This window comes from Canis lupus, chromosome 1 (assembly GCF_003254725.2).
Source record: "Canis lupus dingo isolate Sandy chromosome 1, ASM325472v2, whole genome shotgun sequence".
NCBI classification, from domain to species: domain Eukaryota; kingdom Metazoa; phylum Chordata; class Mammalia; order Carnivora; family Canidae; genus Canis; species Canis lupus.
In genome coordinates, this window is record NC_064243.1 from 38,387,664 (window position 1) to 38,412,963 (window position 25,300).

Below are 25,300 nucleotides of genomic sequence, written 5' to 3' on the forward strand. Positions count from 1 at the left end.
GGACTTAGCCTTCCACAAAAAAAAATCTGTAAAACTAGTCAAAAAGTATGGGCTCTTCTTTCTAGGCATTGCAGCAAGCAGTGCAGGGCTACCATCCTTAAAAGAAAGGAAAAATATAACATGAGCCCCATGACCTCCCTCGCTTCCTGCCATGGGAACACTTTCCTGTTGCAGTGCAGGATGGGTAGAACTCAAGAGGAGCTGCAGTCTGATCAAGCTAAGGAGGCAGAGATTGGATTTCTGGGCTGCTTAAGTGACTAGAATTTGTGAGAATAGTGTACTAGATAGGAAGGGGGGGTGGATTTTCCTGTGAGATTTAACTCAATTCCAGTCTAAAGCTGGGCAAGACTGTATAAGGCCTAGCAGCAACCATCTGCTATGAGGCTGAGAGCTGACAAGGGTATCAGCAGTCATGCCATACCAGGAATTGTCATTAGACCTTGCTGAACACCTTGGCCATTCTGGATATCCCAGAAAGACCACTCTTGAAGAGTCATGATTACTTCTTAGCATAAAAGCCATATCTTAGAACTAAATTCAAACTGAAATAGACCCACCCTAGCAAAGAATAAAACCAAACCTGATTAAACTAAGGATCCACCAGTAATTTAACTGCAAAGCACAGCAAATCTCAATACCTACTAAGATGGAGGATATAATACAACCTCCCTTCAACACATTATCCACTGTGGTCCAGCATTCAATCAAAAGTTAGTAGACATGTGAAATAAAGATTCAAAATCAAAAGTAGGAAAATGTGACCTATAATTAAGAATAAAACAATTAGTAGAGACGGATTTCAAGACAACCTAGATGCTGAAATTAGCAGACAAGGATTTTTAAAGTAGGGCTAAAATATGTTTTACTACTGAAAAGAAAAAAATAGTCATAATAAACAGAGAATAGCAGCAGTAGGGGAGAAAATAGCAACATTATAATGAATAACATGAAAACTCTTGTACTGAAGGTTCAGTATCTGATACGATAAAATTACCCAGATGAGTCTCTATCACTGGATAGAGACTACAGAAGAAAGGACTATAGAACCTGACAGCAGAAAAATACAAATACAGTGAGGAATGCCCAGGAGCTAAATACTTCCCCACGTCCTCCGTTTGCTCTTCCCCTTGCCATAAAATAGACAAGTTACATTCAAAGGTAGACAATAATCAGTCTGGCTCTAGATTTCTCAGCTACACACAATGCTATAAGAAAATTGAATGACTTGAGTTTTGAGGGGATATAGTTGTGAGCTGGGACTTGTACATATTACCAGATTTTCTCAGATGGCATGTTTTTCTCTGTCTTCAGCTAAACAGAAGTTTGTGAAATATGCTCATATGCCTTTCTTTTAAACTTTAAAAAGGAAAACAAGCTACTTCTTAGAGACATACTTGAGAAGACCTTGGGGTTTGGGGAAAGTTGTACTAGAAATGATTGTCCCCTGTGGTACTCTATCCTAGGGAAATAATCAAAATATATGAAAATATTTTCGTACACTTTTATTGCCTTAGGTATTAGAAAAAACCTTATTCAGTAAGTGTTCATATAAATATGCAGCCATTAAAATAATAACAACTGATGTGAGAAAATACTTCTTTTAGTAATGGGGAATAAAGCAGGATACAGATTTGTGTATTAAAAATAGATCTTAAAAAGTAGGAAATATGCAAGCATCTTGCCTCTTGATTATGGGCATTCACGATGGCCTTATTTTCTGTTTCTATATTTTCCAAATTTTCTGTAAAGAACACACAATTCGAAAAAGCTTAAAGGTAAAATGCATGTGGGACGAGACAGAAGGTGTTAATCTATTAATGCCTGTGAATCTCTTGATTGAAACTGTTTTTCATCTAAAAATTCTAATTCTATATATTGAAGAAAAAATGTAAGTTTTAAAATATTTTGGGAAGAAGATAAAGAACATTGTCCCAAGTGAAAGATGCCTTACACAGGAGTTTCTACCATGTAATTTCATGCATATGAAGTTCTAGAATAGGCAAAACTGATTTGTGATGAGAAAATAAAATCAGACCAATGGATATTTCTAGGGATGAGGACAAGATTTGATTGGGAAGACTATGTATAACCGTTCTTGGATGTTGACGAATTTCTATATCATGTGAAGGGTTGAATCACTTAGGTGTGTGCATTATCAAAACAACGTATATTTAAGATTTGTTCATTTGTATGTAAATTTTACACCAGAAGAAAAATATGGTCAACAAATAAGTGAGGAACACACAGTTGTGTGAAAATGTATGGTGTCTGAGTTATTCTTTACTGGCTTTATCTCCATATCCCATGGTGTTAGATGAGTATTGCAGGGTAAGAAAGTTATAAATTCAGCGTACTCTAATTGACACCTTTTGCTTACATCTGTTAGTATTTGGTACAGTGCAGTGGAGTTATTTCATTCCTTCAGTAGACTGAACTCTTAGAGGGCAGGAAATCCCTGCCTTCTGGCACATGGCTGGCATGTGCCCAATAAATGTTTTATAGATTAATAAGTATCCCTCTCTCCTGGTCCCCACCTCTAGTGTAACAAAAATGTTTCTCTATTCATTAAAATTATTATTTCTCTTTTTTATAATATTAATTGGTAAGCGAAATTAACACAAAATAGCAAAGGTTAATCCTTTAACACATGTCATTTCAAGTTCTCTGTTCAAGGAGATTGCTTAAAATTATATCACAGTGTTACAGCAGTGTGGCTTAAAGATCTTATCTTTTGAATACTATAATTGAGTTCATGGTCAAGTTGTGGGTCTCATTGCAAAGTGTTTTAGGAAGAAATATTAGACCCTATAATTGAATCATTTTGTGACACTTAAAGAGTAGTTACTGTAGTCAGAAAATCTGCCTACGCATTTTTGCGTGTGATTTTAAACCTCAATAAAATGTCAAAATTAGACCAAGTGAAGAATTATTCAGAAGTTAGTTATATTCAGGGTTTCTTTTTAACATGGTAAAGAAATTAAGTAGTGTTAGATGTTAGACCAAAAAAGTTGTATTAAAAAAAAAAAAGTTGTATTTTACAGGAAAGATTAACCTACATTTTTTTAAATATTTGAGAATTTATATAAAAGAATTTCTAGTATAAAATGCTGAAGGAGATAGAAAGCATACACTTAAGAAATTCAGAAGGAAATTTCATGCTAGTGAAATTTTTTGGCAAGAATATGTATATGGTTATTGAGTGAAAGCTTCAAAAAATACATTTCTAGGGCAGCCCCTGTGGCTTAGCAGTTTAGCGCCGCCTTCAGTACAGGGCGTGATCCTGGAGACCCGGGATCGAGTCCCATGTCAGGCTCCCTGCATGGAGCCTGCTTCTCCCTCAGCCTGTGTCTCTGCGCCTCTCTCTCTCTCTCTCTCTCTCATTCTCTGTGTCTCTAATAAATTCAAATCTTTAAAGAATACATTTCTAACAGAATATTTACTTACTCTATTCTCATTAATGAAGAATAAACTTGAAATAGCTTGTATATTATTTATTTCTTTATTATAGCTGTATATTGAATTTACTTTTTGAAACAAACTTAAAAGAGGTTGAACTTACAGTGGTGCATAGCATACTCTTCTATACTTAATGTCCTAAGGGTTTGTTGTTGTTGTTTCCAATTTTCTTGTTTTAGTTACTTGGAGTATTATCATAGAATTAGAATAAAGGAACATTGGGTTGTTTACAGTGTATTAGTAGTTCATTTGTATAGCATTTTATAGTTCGTTTAGAAATCGTTTCATTTGTTTATTATTAATAACTAACATTTATCAAATCCATATTGTATGTCAGGTATTCTGTTCAGTGCTTTGCTTACATCATCTTGTATAATCTTCACAGTTATGAAATTGGTGTTACTATCTATCCTCACTTAACAAATGAGGAAATTTCAGGTTTAAGGGCAAAGTGATTGGCCTAAGGTCACACATCTGGTAGTTGGTTGAAGTGGATTCCATCTCAGGTTTGACCTGATGCCAAATCCAGTCCCAACCACTATTCTTTACCCTTCTACATTTGGAAACTATTTATTAAAGCTTGTTCAGGGAATGTTTATTATGGACTAACTGTATATGCATACTAGGTTTGCTCAATTAGTTTTGATCCTATCCTGAAGTTTCTTTTAGTCTAGGGACCTGGCTACTCAAACTTGTTCATAGACCAGCAGCACTGGCATCTTTTGGGAGCTTGTTGGAAGTGTAAAATCTCAGGCCCTAGTCCAGGAGTATAGAATCATAATCTTATTTAATAGGATCACCAGGTGATTGGAGTATACATTCAAGTTTTTGATAATCACTGGCCTGAAAGAATAGCTGGATCAAAGCAGAGTACTGAAGTCTAGAGAGGCAGCCACATCATCTGATTAATGTCTTTAGACTCTACCAGACTGATTTTTCTGTTTCGGATAACATATAATATTGTATAGATATTATTTATCAGTCTGTGTATGTTGTACCCATGATATTTGGTGAAAACCTCAATTCTTTTGAAAGTGTTTAATATTGCATTTTAGAAGATAGTTTTGGGGGTATGATATCTTCTAATTTTAGGGAATTGAATATTAAATACAATGGCAACCATTTATATGAAAGCAACTAACCACAGATTTCATTGGCTAGTTTAGTTTTGTAGTACATTTTATCTTTTGACTGATACTAATTATTTCTGGGTGAAAATGGGATAGGACTGATTGTATATTTGACTCATTTTTTTTTTCATTAAAGGATGATTAGATTGATGAAGCTTAGAAATGAGAACTTGATTCCCCCATCCCTTCCCAGTTTGCCTAATGCCTCTTTCCTAATACTGGATTTGTCATTTTTTTAGATGTGGAAGTTATATACTATGACTGGATTTCTTTGTTTACATGGCGCCCTTATGGACTAGCAGGGTCTGTGCTTTAAATATCTCTTAACAGCCCAAAATTTAACCCAATATATGCATTCGTGTATTAACAAGTGCTTGTTCAAAATTGTACATAGGAAGCACTATTCTGTTAACGCATGCACTGCCACTAACATCATATAGTTAAACAACTCCTAACTTTAAATCACTTCCTAGATTAAGGCAATAACTGACTTTGAGGATGGAAAGTGAATTCCAGTAAGTTTATACAGTCTTTTTTATTCTGATGCTAAATAGAAATGACATAAAGATAGTTTACATTTTTGTAAATCCCATAATTTTAGATTGAGTATGAATGACTCTGTTTTTCCACTGACGTATAAGAAGTATTAACTTACATGAAGAAGAGACGAATCCATATGTATGTATGATACAATCAAATACTTAAATTTAATCTTAGATAGAGGTTGTCCTATATTCTAGAGATTAACAAAAAAATAATGAACCCAGTAGCTATGAGGTTGAGGAACTGGAAAGATTTTATTATATCAACTACCCAAACTCAGTCTTCTGCCTCTATTGGCCTTACCTGCAACACCTTCTTTCTGAGAAATGACTTTGCTTCTCAGGAAAGACTAACCCTTTCTTGTGAACCTAAGAAATAATTAACAATTAAAAAGTTTTCTTGAAGTAACAGCTTCAAGCACACAGATATTACATCAAGTAAGTACAAACTTTTTAAAAAGTCGAAACAAGATTTACTTTCCACCCATAATATTATTAATCGTGTTTTAATTATCTTAGCATCTAGATTTAGTAATAAAAGTATTTACTGCTATCTGGAAGAGCAGTTGGTATTAACAAATATGAATCAAATATTCTTCAGAACTTTAAAAATGCATTTTATTTTTCAGCAAAGATGTCAAGGAAGTTAAGCTTGCCTACTGACCTAAAGCCCGACTTAGGTAAGTAATATAAATAAATAAATAAAATCCATTGTAGTTAAACTCCCTTCAAGGGGAAGACAAGGAAATCAAAAGATTTAGAATTACCGTAGACTAGAAATCAGAAATCAAGTTTAAAATGACTAAGGTGTTTAAGGATTAATGGCCTCTAGAATGACATCTATAAATTATAAAAGATTATAAATTCAAGCAAACAGAAATTACATGTTTTCTCAGCTTTCATACTTTAAACAAGATTGAGCATAAGACTAAAATTTGTGCAATTTCAGATTAATTTGTTATATCTCATTTAACCATCTGAAAGCTTATTTGAACTTTATAAACTTACAAGAATTTAATGTTTTCACAATAAATTAGTTTTCTGTATTACAATAAATTTCTCATATCAATCATTATTTTTGGTGATAAGTTGGGAAATATTTCTTTTTCTGTAGTACTGTCTATGCACCTAATCTAGGAAAGGAGAATGAATATATTTACATGTTCCTTTTGCTTCATATTCGGCTCAAAAACAGCTCCCTGAAAACACAGAATAGGGACAAATGACATTTCAGTAAAGATAAAAATAAAGAAGCCTTTCTTTTTAAACTCACTTTTTTTTTCAATTTCAGAAATTTTGATTGCCTTTAAATAAAAAGTAGACTAGGTGAAGATGATTTCACCTGCCTTTGTCTTAGAAATAACTAGATTTCCTCCCTTACATTTGCTCACCCCCATTATCATCTCACTGTTTATTCTCTAGATTCCTTAACTGCCTTTTTATGCATAATGCAAACTTAGGTGTTGTCCATTTCACTGTACTAATTTAGCATTTCCAAATCAGATTCTTATCTCAGTTAGTGTATGATTATCAGTGAGTAAGCATAATCTTCCATTGTCAGCAGTACAGGTCTGATCCTGAACATAAGGAAAAACAGTTTAGTAGAATTCTGTAGTAACACTGGTGTTACGGGAAAAAGAATTAATCCTAGAATATATGATAACATATATTTTGAGAAGGAAATCGCTCCTTCCACTATATAAATGAAAGATACAATTTGAAACCAAGCGTATCTGAGGGGCAAAGTTTTCATCACTCTCAGAGGCCTGTGATTTTAATAACTAAATACTGCTAGTTAAAATGGTTTTGTATCTTCTATTATCTTAAGAATTTGAGAAGACACATGTAAAAGTACTTTTAAAATTAGTAAAAAAAAATGCCATAGTTATTTTTAAAAACAATATTACACTTATAAATTATATAAGTAATTCAATCAGCATATATATTCCATGCTTTTATATAAATCATCTTTATTCAGTTCATGTTTTAGCTTACATGCCAATGTATTTTGGTGCCCTTAGCCAATTACAACTGATTGATACATACCTTGGAACAGTCTCAATGAAGTAATTTTCTCTTCAAGTCATTATACTGCTGAACTATTTTTTGACAGAGATTCTTATCTGGTAATTGTTTTACATTGGCTGGGGAGTCGATGGGGAAAAACAATTCTATTGATAGGCTCAAGCAAGCTACCAGATGGTCCTAAAGCATCTGAGGCTATTGGGCTAGCTCTGGAACCTTCTGTAACTAGAAATCACTTTGGCTTGTGAAGAAATCTTGTAACACTCCACTTTGACTATAACTTCACCATGCTGCATTTCGTGGCCCAGTCGCATGCGTGACATTGTTAGATTTCTGATGTTACCTTTCTAGTATCAAACTAGAAGAAAAAAAATTAGACTTTTATACCTTATTGTGAATTAGTCTTATGTCCTAGTTTACTCTCTTGGCTTTATGTTTTGATGGGGGGAATAAAATGTTGTTGTTATATAAGTTTCTATGTGGAAAGAAGAGGGTAATATATGCAACTAAAATGATCTAGGCATCCAGAGAGTAACATGATAGTGATTTTATAACGTGCTTGTAACACCTACAGCTGGATGGAAGAATTAACAACAAATTTTACCTGATTTCAGAGCTTCCAGTAACATCACATGTTCAAATATATTTTTGTATTTAAAAACTATTGTCAATAATAACCAAAACCCTCCCTTGTATTTTGGTGGTTTGACTAACTCCTTGTCTATCTGGAGTTGCCTGCGAAAGTTTTGGACTTGGACATGACACAAGTTCTGACTCTTCCACTGATTAGCTTTGTCTATTTTATTATTCATTAAATTAAAATAATAAAACTTTTCACTTGTTTTGTGGATTCAATAGAATGATAAATGTAAAGTATTATGAGAGTGTATATCACATGGTAGGCCTTGCTTAGTGGTAGCTATTTTCATTTCTGCTCTTATTACTACAATCTAAATTAAAATTTCTGTTCCATTTGTTTAGCTCACCCAATTTCTAAAATTCCAGCCACAAAGATCCACAACATCTGATTTAACAATAGTCAGTACAAGTTGTAATTCTTGAACTACTAAAAATTCTAACTTTATTTCAAACAGTTCTAGGCAGATAGGATTTCGTAAGTTCAGGATTGATACAGGTTCACTTCATTTTCACATATTAATCTAAACTCAAGAGTTTCTTTGGTAAGCTAACTTTTATAGAGAAGTCATAATAAAATGCAGTTGTAGTTTATGCATTTTATATAGTTAAATTAGTCCATTAAATCAAAACACTGTTTTTTTGGCCTATGAATTTACATTTGAAGTACAGATAGTTGTGAATTACCTATGGTAATTTTAATAGAGAAGAGTATGAATTTTTACACAGATGAATTTATAATGAAATTCATCTTACCAAATTTTCTTTTTTAATTTTTTTAAAATTTATTTATTTAAGAGGGCAAGAGGGAGGGGCTGAGGGGGAGCAAGTCTTAAGCAGACTCTGCATTGCACACAGAGCCAGACATGAGGCTCAATCTAATGACCATGAGAGCACAACCTGAGCTGAAACCAAGAGTTGGATGCTTAACCAACCGTGCCACCTAGATGCCCTTCAAATATTATCAAATTTTCAGTGATTTCTATCTTCGTCACTGGGCCACAACTGAAAATATATGTCCAATCACCTGGTATGTGTATGATTTATTAAAGTAACAAATATTTTTTTATCATTGGGAACTACATCTAAAATTTCTACTATTTGGGGTGCCTGGCTGGCTCAGTAGAGCATGAGACTCTTGATTTTGAGATTGTATGTTTGGGCTCCATGTTGGGTATAGAGATTACTTAAAATCTTAAATAAGGAAAATTTCTATTATTTTACTAAAATAACTTTGAAAACTTTAGAGTTAACATTTGGAATCAGCTTATATATTTAATATTACATACTCATCCAGTAATGAGCTGTTGCTTATAGAAAATTGTTTCATTTACAGGAAATAGTTCTTTTTTTGCCATGTCAAAATCTTTAACAGGAAGTACAGACAAAACAGACAAAACATTTTTAGGAACTGTAGTTTGAAATTGCCTATGTTATTTTTTTAAAAAGATTTTATTTATTTATTCATGAGAGACACAGAGAGAGAGAGAGAAAAAGAGGCAGAGACACAGGCAGAAGGAGAAGCAGGCTCCATGCAGGAGCCCAACGTGGGACTCGATCCCGGGTCTCCAGGATCAGCCCTGGGCTGAAGGTGGCGCTAAATTGCCGAACCACCCAGGCTGCCCTGAAATTGTCCATGTTATTGCCATAACTAGTAACTCTATTATTTTCAGAGGCTAACTGTAATCAAAATTTTGTTGTCTATAATTATTATTTGGGGAAATATTTGTCAATTTATGAATTTAAATTTTTTATAAGATTTATTTATTAATTTAAGGGAGAGAGAGAGACAAAGATAAAGAGAATGTTCATGCAAATAGAAGCAGGGTGAGGGGCAGAGGAAAAAGGAAACAAATAAACTCCCCGCTGCGCATGGAGCCAGACACAGAGCTCAATCCCAGGACCCTCAGAGCATGACCTGAGCCAAAATCAAGAGAATCAAGAGTCTAACCAGCTGAGCCACTCAGGCGCCCCTGAATTTAAATTTAATTACAAAAGCTTTTAGAGGATATAGTTAGAATTCAATTATACCTTTTCTATTTAATAAAATACAATTTAGAAGATTTGACTGTGTTGTTTTTTTTTTTTTTATCTTTTATGGCATGAAGTCATTTCTTTCATGATAGCATTGAAAGCATATGATTTGAGGAACTATTTATTAGATGTGAACAGTAAAAACTACTGGAAATTTTAATGTATCACACCTTTAGATACTTTCAACTATGGATCTGCCTTCAGCAAGTATTTATTGGATACTTTTTAAGCCAGGCACTATGCTGAACTCTGTAGGGTATCAAAAATGACACAGCTCTTATACTCAAGAAACTTAGAGTCACTTTAGAGTAGGCCTAAGACAACTCTGAAAGAACTACAGAACAAATATACTATTAGTGCCATGGGAGAGAAAAGCTATCGAGATTCAAAGTAGAGAAAAACCAACCATACATGGTTTTAGGATTCAAGATAAACTTCATGAAAGTGATGGTACCTAAGTGGCATATAATTATGCACAATTTTGACAGATCGAGAAAAGGGGGAGGCACAGGAACCAGTCAGAAAGAAAATAACAAGCAAAAGTGTGAAGTAGGTGAGTGCAAGGAATGTCTGGTGAGCAATAAATGACACCGCTTATTCCCACAAAGTCCTGAAGATAGGGCCAGGAAAGAGTTGAAAGTATTTTGTAGAGAATCTTAAAAACTTGAGTAAGATATTAAACATGATCAAATAAAGAGGAACCACTGAAGATTTTTTAAATAGAAGTGATAGAATTATGACTGTACCTTATAAAATTTGATTGAGTTGTGTTAGAAGCCTGACAGAATGAAGGTGGGAAGACCACTTGGGAATTATCAGCAGTCTTGATGAATGGTGATAAAGGCCTGAACAAAGGGTAATGGAGGCTGATTGGTAGTGGAAAGAAGGAAATAACACTGGAATAAAATAACAGGACTTGGCATCCCATCAGATGTATAGGGAAAGTGAAAGGGAAGAGCAAAATTGAAACTCATTTTAAGTGTTGTTCCCTAGAACAAGATTGTCATGAATATAAGTGCCATTAGAAGAATTTGGAACTTTGAGGAAATTATGTATTTTGATTTTGCATAGTGAGACATAAGAGGAAAAATTCCCATAAATTTGGAAATTCAATTCCAAGAGAAAAGAGGCCAAGGCTCAAGGTAAATTTGCAGTTGGCCACAGTGAAGAAGGTAGCTGAAGACAAGAGAGGGTTTATTAGTTTAATGTTGAAGTATCCCTGTCATTACAGAAAGAGCCAGATAAAGGGATTATACCTGGTATGCAATTATGTATAAGCCAGATGCCAGTTAATATGTTTTGATGTAAAATGCCTTGGATGAATGTTGATTACAGTTAAAATGTCTTTTGAGAAAAATGAAGGCTAAATTTTTATGGCTTAAAGGCTTTCATGTGGACATATTTGAAAAAAAGTTCTTCATTCAACAAATTTAAAGGTAGAATCAGAGTTACTTCTAAGTGCATTTTTAAAATGTAGACAACTGAAAATGCCCATAGTTTTCTAATTCTACCCAGCCATGAAGTTATATTACCAAAGGAAGAAACAGCATCATGAGAAAAGAAGGTGGTAAGGTCTAAGATTAGAAAAGCAACCAGGATACAAAACAAAGTGCTGCATTAAAAACCATGCAGATCGCACATACAAAACTTTACTGGAATGCACCCAGCTCACTTCTGAGAAGTGTGAATTTATCTGTTTGTATTTTATATTTAAGCAAAGGAAAAAATTAACATAAAGAGTAAATTGTTTTTCTTTTCAATTAAAAGAAAACTAAAATATGCTACAGGTTTTGTGTTTTTGCAGACTAAGTATTTGGCCAAGTTTTTATGATCTTTTTTTTTTTTTTTTTTTTTTTTTTTTTTTTTTTAGTTTTTATGATCTTTTATAACTTGGGCAATCTCACATCATTTTAAATCATTTCAGATATAAAAGATAATTCCTTCAGCCGATCACGGAGTTCCAGTGTAACCAGCATTGATAAAGAATCTCGAGAAGCAATCTCTGCTCTTCATTTCTGTGAAACTTTTACCCGAAAGGCAGATTCCTCTCCCTCCCCATGTTTATGGGTTGGTACTACATTGGGAACAGTGCTTGTCATTGCACTGAACCTTCCCCCAGGAGGAGAGCAAAGGCTTCTTCAGCCAGTAATTGTCTCTCCAAGTGGTAAGTATACTTTCATGCTATACTTATATTGAAGGTCTGACTTGTTATATTTAGTAGAAGCCTTCACTTTTCATTTTTGAATTGATCTAAGAATTCTAAAATGTAAACTAAATGGAGATATAGTCTTGTTTTTAATGAAGGAATCCATGGAAAAAGATTCCAGAATATTGTTTATTTATACAGCCATTTAGGTTTTGCATTTTTTTTTAACTCTAAATGTCTAAAATGATTACTACATTAGAAAATGAAAAAAAAAAAACTGTTCTAATGCATTCTAGGGTACCTTAAAATGCTATGTTCTGTAAACAAAAGAATGATACCATATTTAGGAGAAAAAGCGAAAAGTATTTTTTTAAGCATCATAGAGTTGGCTGTTTTTAATATCTAAATGTGGAGTCTTAAAATGTTATTTTTCTTTAAAGTATTGGGAAAAGGTGACTTATTAGAACTTAAGAAAGAATTTATGACCTTCATATATTGAAAAGAAGATTAAATTTCATCAAATATATGTGGAGCCTGACCTGGAAATAACTGAAAAATCTGGTTTTCATTACTAATTTATGCTGATTTAGATAGAAAAAAACATGATTGTACCTCATTAGTGTATCATCCCTCGTTTATACAGTGGACTTTAACATTACTTAGAACTTAAAATGTAATTATGATTTTAATGATAATCTATGAACTATCTTTACATCAAAGAAACAGTTTGATTTATTCATTCAGCTCAATAAATATTTGAGTATGTTCTGTATGCCTAGTTGTTAGAAAAGGTTACATAGTGATGGTAATCTTACTAATCTTCTGTATATAGGGGAAAAAAAAAACCTGGAAAGACAAGCAACATAAGGAATGTTCTGATAGCCATATTAAAAAGTAAAAAAACAAAAACAAAAAAACAAAAAAAACAAGGTGAAATTAATTTTAATAACATTTTATTTAGCCCAGTGTATCCAAAATACTTTCATTTCAGCATGTAATCATTATTTTTAAATTATTAAGATATTTTACTTTAAATTATATTTTGTACTAAGTCTTCAGATTTGACATGTATTTTACTCTCACAGCATGCTTCAATTTGGATAGGCCACATTTCAGAGGCTCTGTAGCAACATGTCGCTAGTGGCTACCATATTGGACAGTGCAACCTTAAGATGCCATCCACTTGCTCTCAAATTTGTTGATAGTACACTTGCCAGATAAGAGAGAAGACATAGTTCTGGGCATCCCAGTATTTATCTGGTTGGGGCATATAATGTTGATTTCTTTTCTGGATTCAGATACATTCTTGAAGGTTGAATCCCTTTAGTAAGCTGGTATACAATTTCAGTATAATATGCATTCTACATGTTTTTGAATGGCTACCATGTGTCACAGTTGGAATAGACCTATTTGCTGTGAGGTTTAAAATATTTGTTATCTACTACACCTCCATATTTTAGGTACTATATTGAGGTTAAAAGGAGCGATCCTGAGAATGGCATTCCTGGATACCACAGGCTGCTTAGTGCCACCTGCATATGAATCCTGGAGAGAACACAATGTTCCTGAAGAAAAAGATGAAAAGGAGAAATTAAAAAAACGACGGCCTGTCTCCGTGTCCCCGTCCTCTTCTCAGGAAATCAGTGAAAACCAGTATGCAGTGATATGTTCTGAAAAGCAAGCAAAAGTCATCTCACTGCCAACTCAGAACTGTGCTTACAAGCAAAACATTACAGAGACCTCTTTTGTGCTTCGTGGAGATATTGTAGCATTGAGTAACAGTATTTGCCTTGCCTGTTTCTGTGCCAATGGACATATTATGACTTTTAGGTAAGAGTTACAGATTTTTAAAGAAAACAAATATGGCATTTACACCCTTAAAACATAGTACTACAGAATGATATCCCACTTAAATGCTTTTGTTTACAGTCATATACACTGAGAATTTATTTTCATTCAGTTAATAGTAAACAAGTTTATGAAGAACACAAATTAGTTTTATCTCCCTCTCAAGTATTCTAAATCATAAAGGTTTATAAGGTCCTGCCATTTTTTTGCCTTCTGTAATACTTTGTTCAAAACTAAAACCTACCTTCCTTATTTTTTTTTATAATTCCAATTGTTAATATACTGTTTTGTATTAGTTTCAGGAGTATAATATGGTGCTACAATACTTTCATACATCACCCAGTGGCCATCATGACTAGTGCCGTTGTTAATCCCCATCACCTCTTTAACCCATTCTTCCATCATCTTCCATCAGTTTGTTCTCTATAAATAAGAATATTTCTTGATTTCTCTCTCTCTCTTTTTCCTCTGCCTGTCTGTTTTGCTTTTTAAATTCCACATATGAGTGAAATCATATGGTATTTGTCTTTCTCTGACTGACTGCTTTCACTACGTGTTACATTTTTCAGCTCCATCCATGTTGTTGCAAATGGCGAGACTTCATTCTTTTTATGATTGAATAATATCCCATTGTGTGTATATGACACACACACACACATATATACATATATGCATGTGTATATATAGATACATAGATACATAGATGGATTGATACAAAAAAACTGCTTCCATATCTTAGCTGTTGTAAATAATGCTGCAGTATACATAAGGGTTCATGTATCCTTTGAATTAGTGTTCTTGTATTCTTTGGGTAAATACCTAGTAGTGTGATTGCTGGATCATAAGATAGTTCTATTTTTAACTTTCTGAAAACCCTCCATACTGTTTTCCAAACCTACCTTGTTTATTATTAACCACTTTTTAATATTTTTCTCAAGTTTGCCAAGTTTAAGGCCTCTACTGGATGTGTATTACTTGCCCCTCACCAACATGCGGATAGCCAGAACATTCTGCTTCACCAACAATGGACAAGCTTTATATCTTGTTTCACCTACAGAAATCCAGAGACTCACTTACAGTCAAGAGACCTGTGAAAATCTTCAGGTAAATAACAAAAATATTACTATAATTTATTCAGGGATGAAATATTCTCTAATGTCCCTTAACTTTTGTTCATCTCTTACGCTCTCAGGAGTATACAAATGTGCCTATATGGGAAAATCCAAAACCTGCCTTTCCAGAGCATTTGCTTTGAGACTTTTGATAAAATAACTTCATCTGACTCTTGTTGTAAGAGGGACTTACTTCATTCATCCATATTTTTTCTACCCGGTGATGGAAGAGAAATATGAAATATTACATATATTTTATACCCACTCTCCACATATAGTAAATATCTATTATACACACACAAAGAAATCCTTTTTAAGGAGGTGTGTTAATACGCAAATAATTGTATCTACACATTGCATCATCCCTTCTCATATACTCTGTATTCATAAGGATGTAGATACATATAAGAAAAAAATAATATTTTATAGTTTTCCTCTGAATATTTTTGTTCTATTTATGAAAGACTACATTCTTTAAATACAAAATTTTTTTAATATTCAAGTGCCTTATGAACTTGTATATACAGTTGACCTTTGAACAAGATGTGTTTGAACTGTACAAGTACACTTATACACAGATTTTTTTTCAGTAAATACAGTATAACACTGTAAATGTATTTTTTCTTCCTCATGGTTTTCTTAATATTTTCTTTCCTCTAGTCTACCTTAATGTAAGAATACAGTTTATAATATAACACATAAAATATTTGCTAATCCACTGTTTATATTATCAGTAAGGTCTGCAGTACATGATTAGTAAACTTATGGAGGATTCAAAAGTTATACATGGATTTTTGACTGTGCAGGACATTTCGGCCCCTGACCTTCATACTGTTCAAAGATCAGCTGTATATTACAAATGATCAGTTTAATTTCACCTTTCAAAATAAAAGTACTCTTATATTGAGATAAAACAATTAATACTTAGAGAAAACCATTATCTAAGGGAACTTTATAATGAAAGTTTTTGCAATTAGCCCTATTTTACTTACTTATAATGAATTTGTGGCTCATTTTTAGAATATGAGCTTTAGCATCAAGACTGAATTAAAGTCCCATCCTTGCTAATAATTACACAAGTATGTGACCTTCGGCAAGTTACTTACTATTTCTGAGCTTCATCATCTTTCAAAATAGGATTTTAAAAAGTGTCCATGCCATAGGATATGATGCAGATTAAAAAACATAGTGCACATAAAGTGCTTAGCATAATGCTTAACAGAGTATATACCGCCAGATGTTAGTATTATCTCAGTAAGCTAAACTGTCCTAGAAATGTACTTCTAATGATATAATAAACCTTGAGGATGAATCAATTACAGATCTGATATTTTAGATATAAATTTCCACTTATATTTGGGTAGAAATATTTTTTGAAGTTTCCTAAGTGTCTGAATTAAACTTTTGCTTTTTTATGGGGAAGATAAAATTTTTCTTTACTGTTTCCTTTCACTAGTAAAATGTTATTGTATTAAAAAATAATAATGGGCAATCGAATATATTCTTAATTCATTTTCATCTGAAATGTGGTCTTAATTCAGTTACTCAAAATTTTATTTTTTATTTTTTATTTATTTATTTTCTTCAGTTACTCAAAATTTTAAACTTCATCACTTTTTTGGGATCAAGCCTATTCTTTGGTCAGTGTTTTCTCTTATTTCAGTAAAAATTATTATCAGCGGCACTAAGCCTTACGTATTTATTTTTAAATGAAAAGGTCATTTAGTAACTCAGTTTATTTTAATAAGTATCGGCTGTGTGCCCCCTCGTGATATAAAGATAAGTGAAAAATGAACTCTAAGTAGTTTGTGATAGAATGTTTCTTTGAACATTATTGACATTTTATTTACTCTATATTTTCAGTGCCTAAAAATAATGCTTTGTTAAAAATCTGTAGTAAATATAAACTGTATACCTTGGTGTCCAGAGTGCCCTAATGCATTGTGCATTCATTTAAGTTTAACCAAAAAAATAAGGAAGATGCCTACAAACATTAATGGATTTTCCAGCCAAGATGGAATAATAGGGACCATATTAACTGTCCTGCCTGAAGTAACCCCCAAAAAAGCAGACATAAACATGAAACGACAGTTTTAAAGATCCTGAACATTAAGCAATGAAAGAAGGTAATCCCTGAGAGACAGAAAACAAAAGAAGTGCTCCAGCTTTAATGTCTTGATAGTCTATGCATGTCTATACATGCATAGAGGGAAGGTACTGAGGCAGAGTCTGACCACTTCAGACTCTGAAGTGTCTGTTGCACTTGCCGCTGCAACAAACTTAGTGACCAAAACAACATAAATTTATTCTCTCACACTTCAGGAAGTCAGAAATCTGAAGTAAGTTTCACTCAGCCAACATCAAGGTGTTGGCAGGATCATAGATCCCTCCAAGGACTCTAGAGGAGACCTTGCTCCTTCCATCCTCTTTTAGCTGACATCATGCCTGGACTTACGGTTGCATTATTCCATTCTCTCCCTCATAGTCACCTTGCCTCCTCTTCTTCTGCCTGTGTCAAATCTTCCTCTACCTCACTACCGCACTTATAATTGGTCTTAGGACCCATCCAGATAAGATAATTTCCCCATGGCAAAATAGTCACATTTTCAAAGATCCCCCCACCCCCATTTTTTTTAACAAGGTATAACATTTATAGGTTTCAAGGATTAGAACTTGATATTTTAGATGACCATTATTCAGCCTACTTTAATGTATGATTGGGTAGATCCCAGGAAGGTCTGGCCTCGTTAGTTGAGGAATAATTGGCCTTAAAAATGAGTGCTGCTTCTGACCTGCCTAACATATTATGAAAGTGAGACCCAAAAGGATCAAAATATCTCCTAGTATCCCAGAATGAAGGTCAAGACAACTTAGAGAAATGAGAAATATCCAGTACTCAACAAGGTAAAAATCAGAAGATCTAGTGTCCAGTCAGATTGTCTTGAAAATATGACCCATAATGAGAAGAATAATCTAGGAAGCCAAACCAGAACTACACAAATATTGGAATTCGAGCAGAAGGACATCAAACAGTTACTATAAATGTATTCCACACATTCAAAAAGTTAACTGGAAGATGCAAAAGACCAAAATCAGAAGATAAAAAGCTACAGCGTTTGAGATAAAAATTATACTGGATGGGATTAACAACAGATTAGACATTGAAGAAGTTTGATCTCTAAAATCAATAAAGTTGATCTCAAGCCAGTCTGATTATGAAGAGAGAAGTTACAAATTACCAGAATTAGGGACGCCTGGGTGGCTCAGCAGTTGAGTATCTGCCTTCAGCTCAGGTTGTGATCCTGAAGTCCCAGGATCGGGTCCCAGAACAGGCTCCCCGCATGGAGCCTGCCTCTCCCTCTGCCTGTGTCTTTGCCTCTCTCTCTCTGTGTCTCTCATGAATAAATAAATAAAATATTTTTTAAAAAATTACCAGAATCAAAAATTGAGAGAAGTGACATTACTACAGATTTTACAAATATATAAAATGGATAATAAGGAAATACTATAAACAACTTATAAAATGGATAATAAGGAAATACTATAAACAACTTCATGCCAGTAAACTCAAAAACTTAGATGAAATGGACAAGTTCCTGGAGAGACACAAATTACCAAAGCTTACTAAAGAAAAAAATAGATAACCTGAAGAGTACTGTATCTATTGTAGTAATTGAGAAGAAAATTCCAGGCCCAGAGAGCTTCATTGGTGAATTCTATCAACATTTTAGGAAGAAATAATACTAGTTTTACACAAAACTCAAAAATTGAAGTAAGGAAATTCTTCCCAACTCATTCTAGAAGCTACAATTAATATGATATGAAAAATAGACAAAGCACAAGAAAATTACATATAGACCAATATACTTCACAAATATAGATGTAAAAATTCTGAACAAAATTTTACCAAATTTAATCCAACCATATATCAGAAGGATAATTCTGGCATGATAAATTACCATGGCATTTATCCCAAGAATGCAGAGTTGACTTCACATTTTTAAGTCAATCGATATAATTCACCATATTAGTAAACCAAAAGAAAGCAGTTGATAAAATCCAACATCCATTCCTAATTAAAAAAGAGAAAAATCTCAGCAAAGGAATAAAAGGGAGCTTAAAGGACATCTAAGGAAATCTACACCTAACATAATACCTAGTGATGAGTTACTGAATTATTTTTCTTTAAAATCAGTAGGTAGAAAGGGATGTTCACTCTCAATACTTCGTTCAGTGTTGTATTTAAGGTTCTAGTCAGGCAAGAAAAAGAAAAAGCATCTCAGTTGGAAAGGAAAAATGTAAACCAGTTATTCGCAGATGACATGATTATCTATCTATGAAATACATCCAGAAAGCTTTTAGAAATAAAGACAATTTGATGGAATGCAGGATATGGACCAATATAAAAAAAAAAAAAAAAAATCTGGGACGCCTGGGTGGCTCAGCAGTTGAGCATCTGCCTTCGGCCCAGGGCACGATCCTGGAGTCCTGATATTGAGTCCCACATCAGGCTCCCTGCATAGAGCCTGCTCCTCCCTCTGCCTGTGTCTCACTGTGTCTCTCATGAATAAATAAATAAAATATTTTTTAAAAAAAATCTATGCTAGCAATGGCCATTTGGAAATTGAGATTTAAAAAACACCATTTAGGGGTGCCTGGGTACCTCAGTCAGCTAAGCATCTGCCTTCAGCTCAGGTTGTAATCTCAGGGTCCTGGGATCAAGCCCCCCATGTCTGGCTCCCTGCTTAGCAGGAGTCTGCTTCTCCCTCTCTCTCTTAGATAAATAAATAAGCTTGTGTGCTTACGCTCTCGCACTCTCTCTCTCTCTCTTTTAGATAAATAAAATCTTAAATAAATGAAACCATTTATAATAGCCTCAAAAAATACGAACTACTTTGGATAAATCTGACAAAAAATATGAAAGACTTCTACGTTCAAAATCACAAAAACACTGAGAAATTTTTAATAACACGAATAAATGAAATATGTACCTTGTTCATAGGTCAGAAAGTTCAATATTAAAATATCAGTTCTCCAAAAATTGATCTATAGATTTGAGTCAATCGCAAAAATTTTAGTGGGAATTTTTTGGGAGAAATTTATTTTAAAATTCATATAGAAATGTATGGGACCTAGCATAGGCAGAGCAACTCTGAAAAAGAATAAAGTTGAATAAAAAGAATAAAGTTACACCACCTGATTTTAGGATTTACTTAATGCTGCAGTGATCAAAAGAACATGATTTTGGCATCAAATTGGATAAATAGATTGGTGGAATGGACTATAGAGTTCTTATAAACTAATACATGAGGACAATGCAATTGAGAAAGAATTGCCTTTCCAACAAATTATGCTAGAAAAAATGGATATTAAAATGCAAAAAAATAAAAAGAGCTTTGATTCATGTCTCACAGTATGTATAGCAGTGGACTCAAAATGGATCATAGACCTACATGTAAATCCTAAAACTGTAAAACTTTTAGAAGGAACCTAAGAGAAGATCTTTGTTAACTTGGGCTAAGCAAAGATTTCTTAGCTACACCTGTAAAAGAACAGGTGTAACTCACCACCTGTAAAAGAACAAATTGACAACTTCAACAAAATTTAAAACTTATGTTCATCAAAAACATTTAAGAAATAAAGAGATAAGCCACAGGCTGGAAGAGAACTTTGGCAAAACATTTATCTATAAGGCACTTATATCCAGAATATGTAAAGGACTCTCAAAAGTCAACAGAAAGAAGATAACTCAGTAAAAATATGGGCAAAATATTTGAACACATGCTTCACCATGAAAAGATGTTCAGCATTATTAGGCCTTAAAGAACTATAAATTAAAACCACAATGAGATATCATTAAACACTTTTACCAGAAAGGCTAAAATTAAAAAGAATACTATGCCATTGCTGTCAGTTAAGTGTCCAACCATTGATCTCAACTCAGGTATTGATCTCAGAGTCATGAAATCAAGCCTGGTGTTGGGCTCCATGCTCAGCAGTATCTACTAGAGATTCTCTCCCTTTCCTTCTCCCTTCCCCTGTGCTCCTCCCCCTTCTTGGACTCATGTGTGCATGGGCACACGCTCTCTTTCTCTCTTCCTCAAATTTTTAAAAAAATATCATATCCAGTTCTTACAAGGATGGAAAGGGTCTAGAACTCTAATACACTGCTGGGAATGTAAAAAAAAAAAAAAAAAAAAAAAATTGGTACAACCACTTTGGAAAACAGCAGTTTCTTAAATGTTAAACATTCATAAACCAAGTATCTAGCCATTCTATTCCTAGTTTTTTAACTTAAGAGGCAATTGATATTTGTAACTGTTTTACTTGTGCTAGCCAAAAAACTGGAAACTTACCCAAGTGTCTATCAACAGATCAATGAATAATCAAATTGCAGTATACAAGTCATCAATAGAAAGGAATGAATGGTTGATAACATTCAGTATCATGGATGAATCTCACAGTAATTTTATACTGAGTGAAATAAGGCAAGCAAATAAAAAGAAAAACTTCACAATGTTGTATGATTCCACTTATATAAAACTAAAGAAAATATAAATTAAGCTGTAGTGAGAGAAAGCAGCATTTACTTGGAGATGAGGGGTTCAGAAGGAGCAAGAGAAGGCTTTCCAAAGAAACACAAGGAAACACAAGCTACAATACATATTTTTTAAATATTTCTTACTTTACATTTGTAAAGTTATAAGCTCAGTAAACACCAAATAAAGAGCTGTAAACCATAATTCTAAAATAAATTTTAAAATGCTTTACACTATCACTTGTTATATGTCATGTTACTCATAAAAGACCCTCAAATGGTAGCTGTTTGCCATTTTTGTTGTATCAATTTAGTAGATACAGTTTAAATGGGAATCTGTTTTACACATTGGGAATATGCCTAAAATCACCTTGTAATATAAATTTGTATTATATAACAGTTATCAGTATATTCTACGATAAGTTTTAAAATGTTTGACTTATTGACTTGAAATTTTTCATTCCAGTTTTACTCCACTTCGTAGAATATCAGAGAAAAGAAAATTAAAATGTATAGGCTTCAGTCCACCTCAACATTATAAATGAAACTCCGTATTATATTTTGTTAACAATTATCTCTTCCCATTTAAAATCTGGTTGGACAAACAACATTAATATGAATATACTTAAAAGTAAAATCTTTGGACATCCTTTATTAACTTTCATAGCCCAGCCCTAAGGAAGAAACTCTAAAAAGTACATGCTTTATCTTCAACTATAATAATGTAAAACCAGATACAGCAGAACTCCTACCTGGAACCAATAATGTACTTGTCTTTTGTATCATAGCTTCTTCTCTTAAGTGGGCAGAAATGCAATCCCAAAGCTTCACTGTATTTTTATTTTGCTTCTAAAGCTTCCCAGCTGCCTTATAATAATATTGCTACCATCCTTACAGAAATTCCTCTTCCCTCTCTGTGTATTATCTACAAAGTTGATAACATGTCAGCAACCTTTCTTGTCTCCTGAGTTAGTTTACCATTTCTATACTCTGAAGAATAGTGACAGCAATTTCAAACAATATAGAAAGAAACCTTCCCATATCCCTGCCACATTTCTGGAATTTCAGTATGTTAGCGGTGGAGCCCCTGCAGCGGTAACTTGGCGTTGCCCTTGTGGACGTGGGCTGCGCTGCTTTCCCAGTAGGTGTGGGGTGTATGTTTTAGGACGTGATTTTGTTCTGTACCAGTTATACGGCTGCTTCTCCTGCTGCTGTGTGCGCACCCACTGCCGCCGGTCCTAGTCCCCGAGCGGGACCGCGACATCGTCCCTCACCTGCCTGAAATCTTGCCGAAGGCCTTTGCGTTTCCTTTGTGTTCTGCTGTCCGGGCGAGGGTGGGAGGTCGGCTGGCTCTGTTCTGTTTATTCACCAATTTGTACATGATTTGTTGTCCTTTGCTACTGTAAACAGTACATACAGTTTGCTTAAAAAAATAATAATAAAAAAATAATAATTTTTTTATTATTTGTCAATCATTTTTAATAGTTCTTTTTTTATAAAAAGAAAAGGGAATTTCAGGACAGGCGGTATAGTCCCTTTTAAAATTTATTCACAAAGAACCATTAACCGCACAGTTGCTGTCAGCTGCCTGTTCTAAACAATAGTCTTTTTATTGAAACACAAATAAACTTTTCTGTAATATTTTATGGAATATAAAGAGACTTTAATTGTTTGACTTGTTTAACTTGGCACTGTTAGTTTTTATTAATAAAACGCTCATGGGCATAATTCTCTTCCTAGGCTATGTTTATGAAAAAAGAAGTGTCTTTCTAAATTACTAATTTTCTGACTCAGCTGAACATGATAATTCCAAAACTATATATCATCATCCTCATCATCACACTAAAGTTTTCAACTTTACTGGTAGCTTTTCTTATTCCTAATGTAGGAAGACCTAATTATTAATCCTGTTAAGAATTATGGGAAAATTTTGTCATAATGATTGAAATCTTGTTACAGTTAAGCAAGAATATCATCTTTGCTTGAAACATAAGGAAAATAATCTAGCCAAAGTAGCAAGCAGCAAGTTATGCTGCTTCAGTAAACTGTTTGACTAGATCAGTAAGTACTAGATGTAGTCACTTGAAACAGGCTCATTAATTGTGAATCTCAACATATTATAAGCTTAAGTTAGAGTTTTAGTGACAGTTTTGTGAATTATAGTTGAGTTTCCCTGTAACTTTACCAATTACAGTTTGTTTTGATTTTAAAGGAGATGTTGGGTGAACTCTTCACTCCTGTAGAAGCACCTGAAGCACCAAACAGGGGATTCTTTAAAGGCTTATTTGGAGGTGGTGCACAATCTCTTGATAGAGAAGAACTATGTAAGTTGATTTATTTAATTTGGATATTGTATCTGTAAAACTGAAACATTCAAGCCATTTAAATTCTTCTTATGTATAAATTATCACCTTTTTCTTCTTGTCAGTAATTAATATATCCATGTTTTTAGCAAAAATACATAAAAGGTTTTTTTCTGTCATTCTAACCAAAATCAGGGGTAGCTTCAGGTGGTTAAAAAGGAGTATTCACAACTTTAAATGAATGGTTTAGAAAGCATTTTATTTTCATTAAATGTGATCTTATTATTTCAATTCTATAATTAACTTTAATTGATGACATTAACTTTGAAAAAGTTTTTAATCTAACATTTATTTTACAAAACCTCCAGAACTATTATCATTGAACTAGAAGGTTATTTAGGATAGCAAAATCTAGTTCATTTACTGCCTTCGACATAATTGCACATAGTAGAAATTTGTCCTTGAATGAGCTAATGAATCAATGATTGACCTTTCTTTCAAATAGGAGTTACCTGTCTGTAATTTTTTTTTCCTTTTATTCTTTCTGTTTTACTGAAGTATTATAGAACTTTCCTTTTGTGTTTGACTAATTAGAAAAACTGTAAGATTAAACATCAGTAAGTAGCAGTGCAGTACAATTTAATTTTCAAAAGTTACCCAGATGATTGATCAATCATCTTGGTACTGAGAGGATCAGTCAGTTTTAATTTTTAAAAATAAAGACTGTTCTTTAAGTCATGGGGACCAATGTAGTTGATAAAGTTCCACAAAATTCAAAAATTGTATTTTTTAAAAAATTTTTAACAACATCAGACAGCTAACAGGTATAGTTAGGACATGGGAAAGGATGGGAACCCAGAGTGCTGAGCCTGGCAAACTGAGGCCACTTTTACCCTGGAGTACTTTGCTAATCTGAAACAGAAGGCTGAGATACTAAACTGTGTTCATACTAGCAAGATGGGCTCCTAGAACAGGCAAGGGTAGAGATCTTGTTCAATAACTTCTCTTTGCAAGGACCCCAAAGGCCATGGCTTAAGAGTAAAGGTGACCTAGAAATAAATCAGTCCTCAGACACACAGACTGACCTCGCCTTTAAATTATCGACTGTCCCAGAAAACTTGCAACCTTAATTAAAGTATTTTTACAGACTGCTCAAGTCCCCAGCACCAGGGAGAAGCAAGTGAAAATGTTCTCTAAAGGCAGATAACATATTCAAGTCCTCAAATTATTTGTAAAAATAGTTTTTCAAAAAAGTTGTCCAGGTTAACCTAGAACACTAGTAATCAATACCATGAACAATGAAAACAGAAAGGGCAGAAATAGAATCACAGTTACTTCAAATACTAGAATTATCAGACACAAACTGTAAAATAGTTATGTATATTATATTCATAAGTACTGTGCCTGAACATTTTGTCAGATAACTGAAAACTATAAAAATCAATACAACAAATGTGTGAAAAACAAAAATGAAATTGTGGAACTGAAAGATTCAAAAACAAAAACTGGATAAATTTAACCACAAATTAG

The 25,300-nt window shown here is 33.4% G+C and overlaps 1 protein-coding gene across 4 annotated transcripts in view; it reads left to right on the forward strand.

Moving 5' to 3' along the window:
* STXBP5 (syntaxin binding protein 5) overlaps positions 1 to 25,300 on the forward strand; it is a 167,731-nt gene that overhangs the window by 128,027 nt on the left and 14,404 nt on the right. For 3 of the 4 annotated variants that reach the window (XM_025422509.3, XM_025422510.3, XM_025422511.3), the window contains 5 exons: positions 5,758 to 5,808; positions 11,748 to 11,987; positions 13,430 to 13,799; positions 14,756 to 14,921; positions 23,680 to 23,791. In XM_025422509.3, the coding sequence (XP_025278294.1) occupies positions 5,758 to 5,808; positions 11,748 to 11,987; positions 13,430 to 13,799; positions 14,756 to 14,921; positions 23,680 to 23,791 (939 nt within the window). The remainder of the gene's footprint in view (positions 1 to 5,757; positions 5,809 to 11,747; positions 11,988 to 13,429; positions 13,800 to 14,755; positions 14,922 to 23,679; positions 23,792 to 25,300) is intronic. The other variant, XM_049113579.1, reaches the window with a different exon arrangement.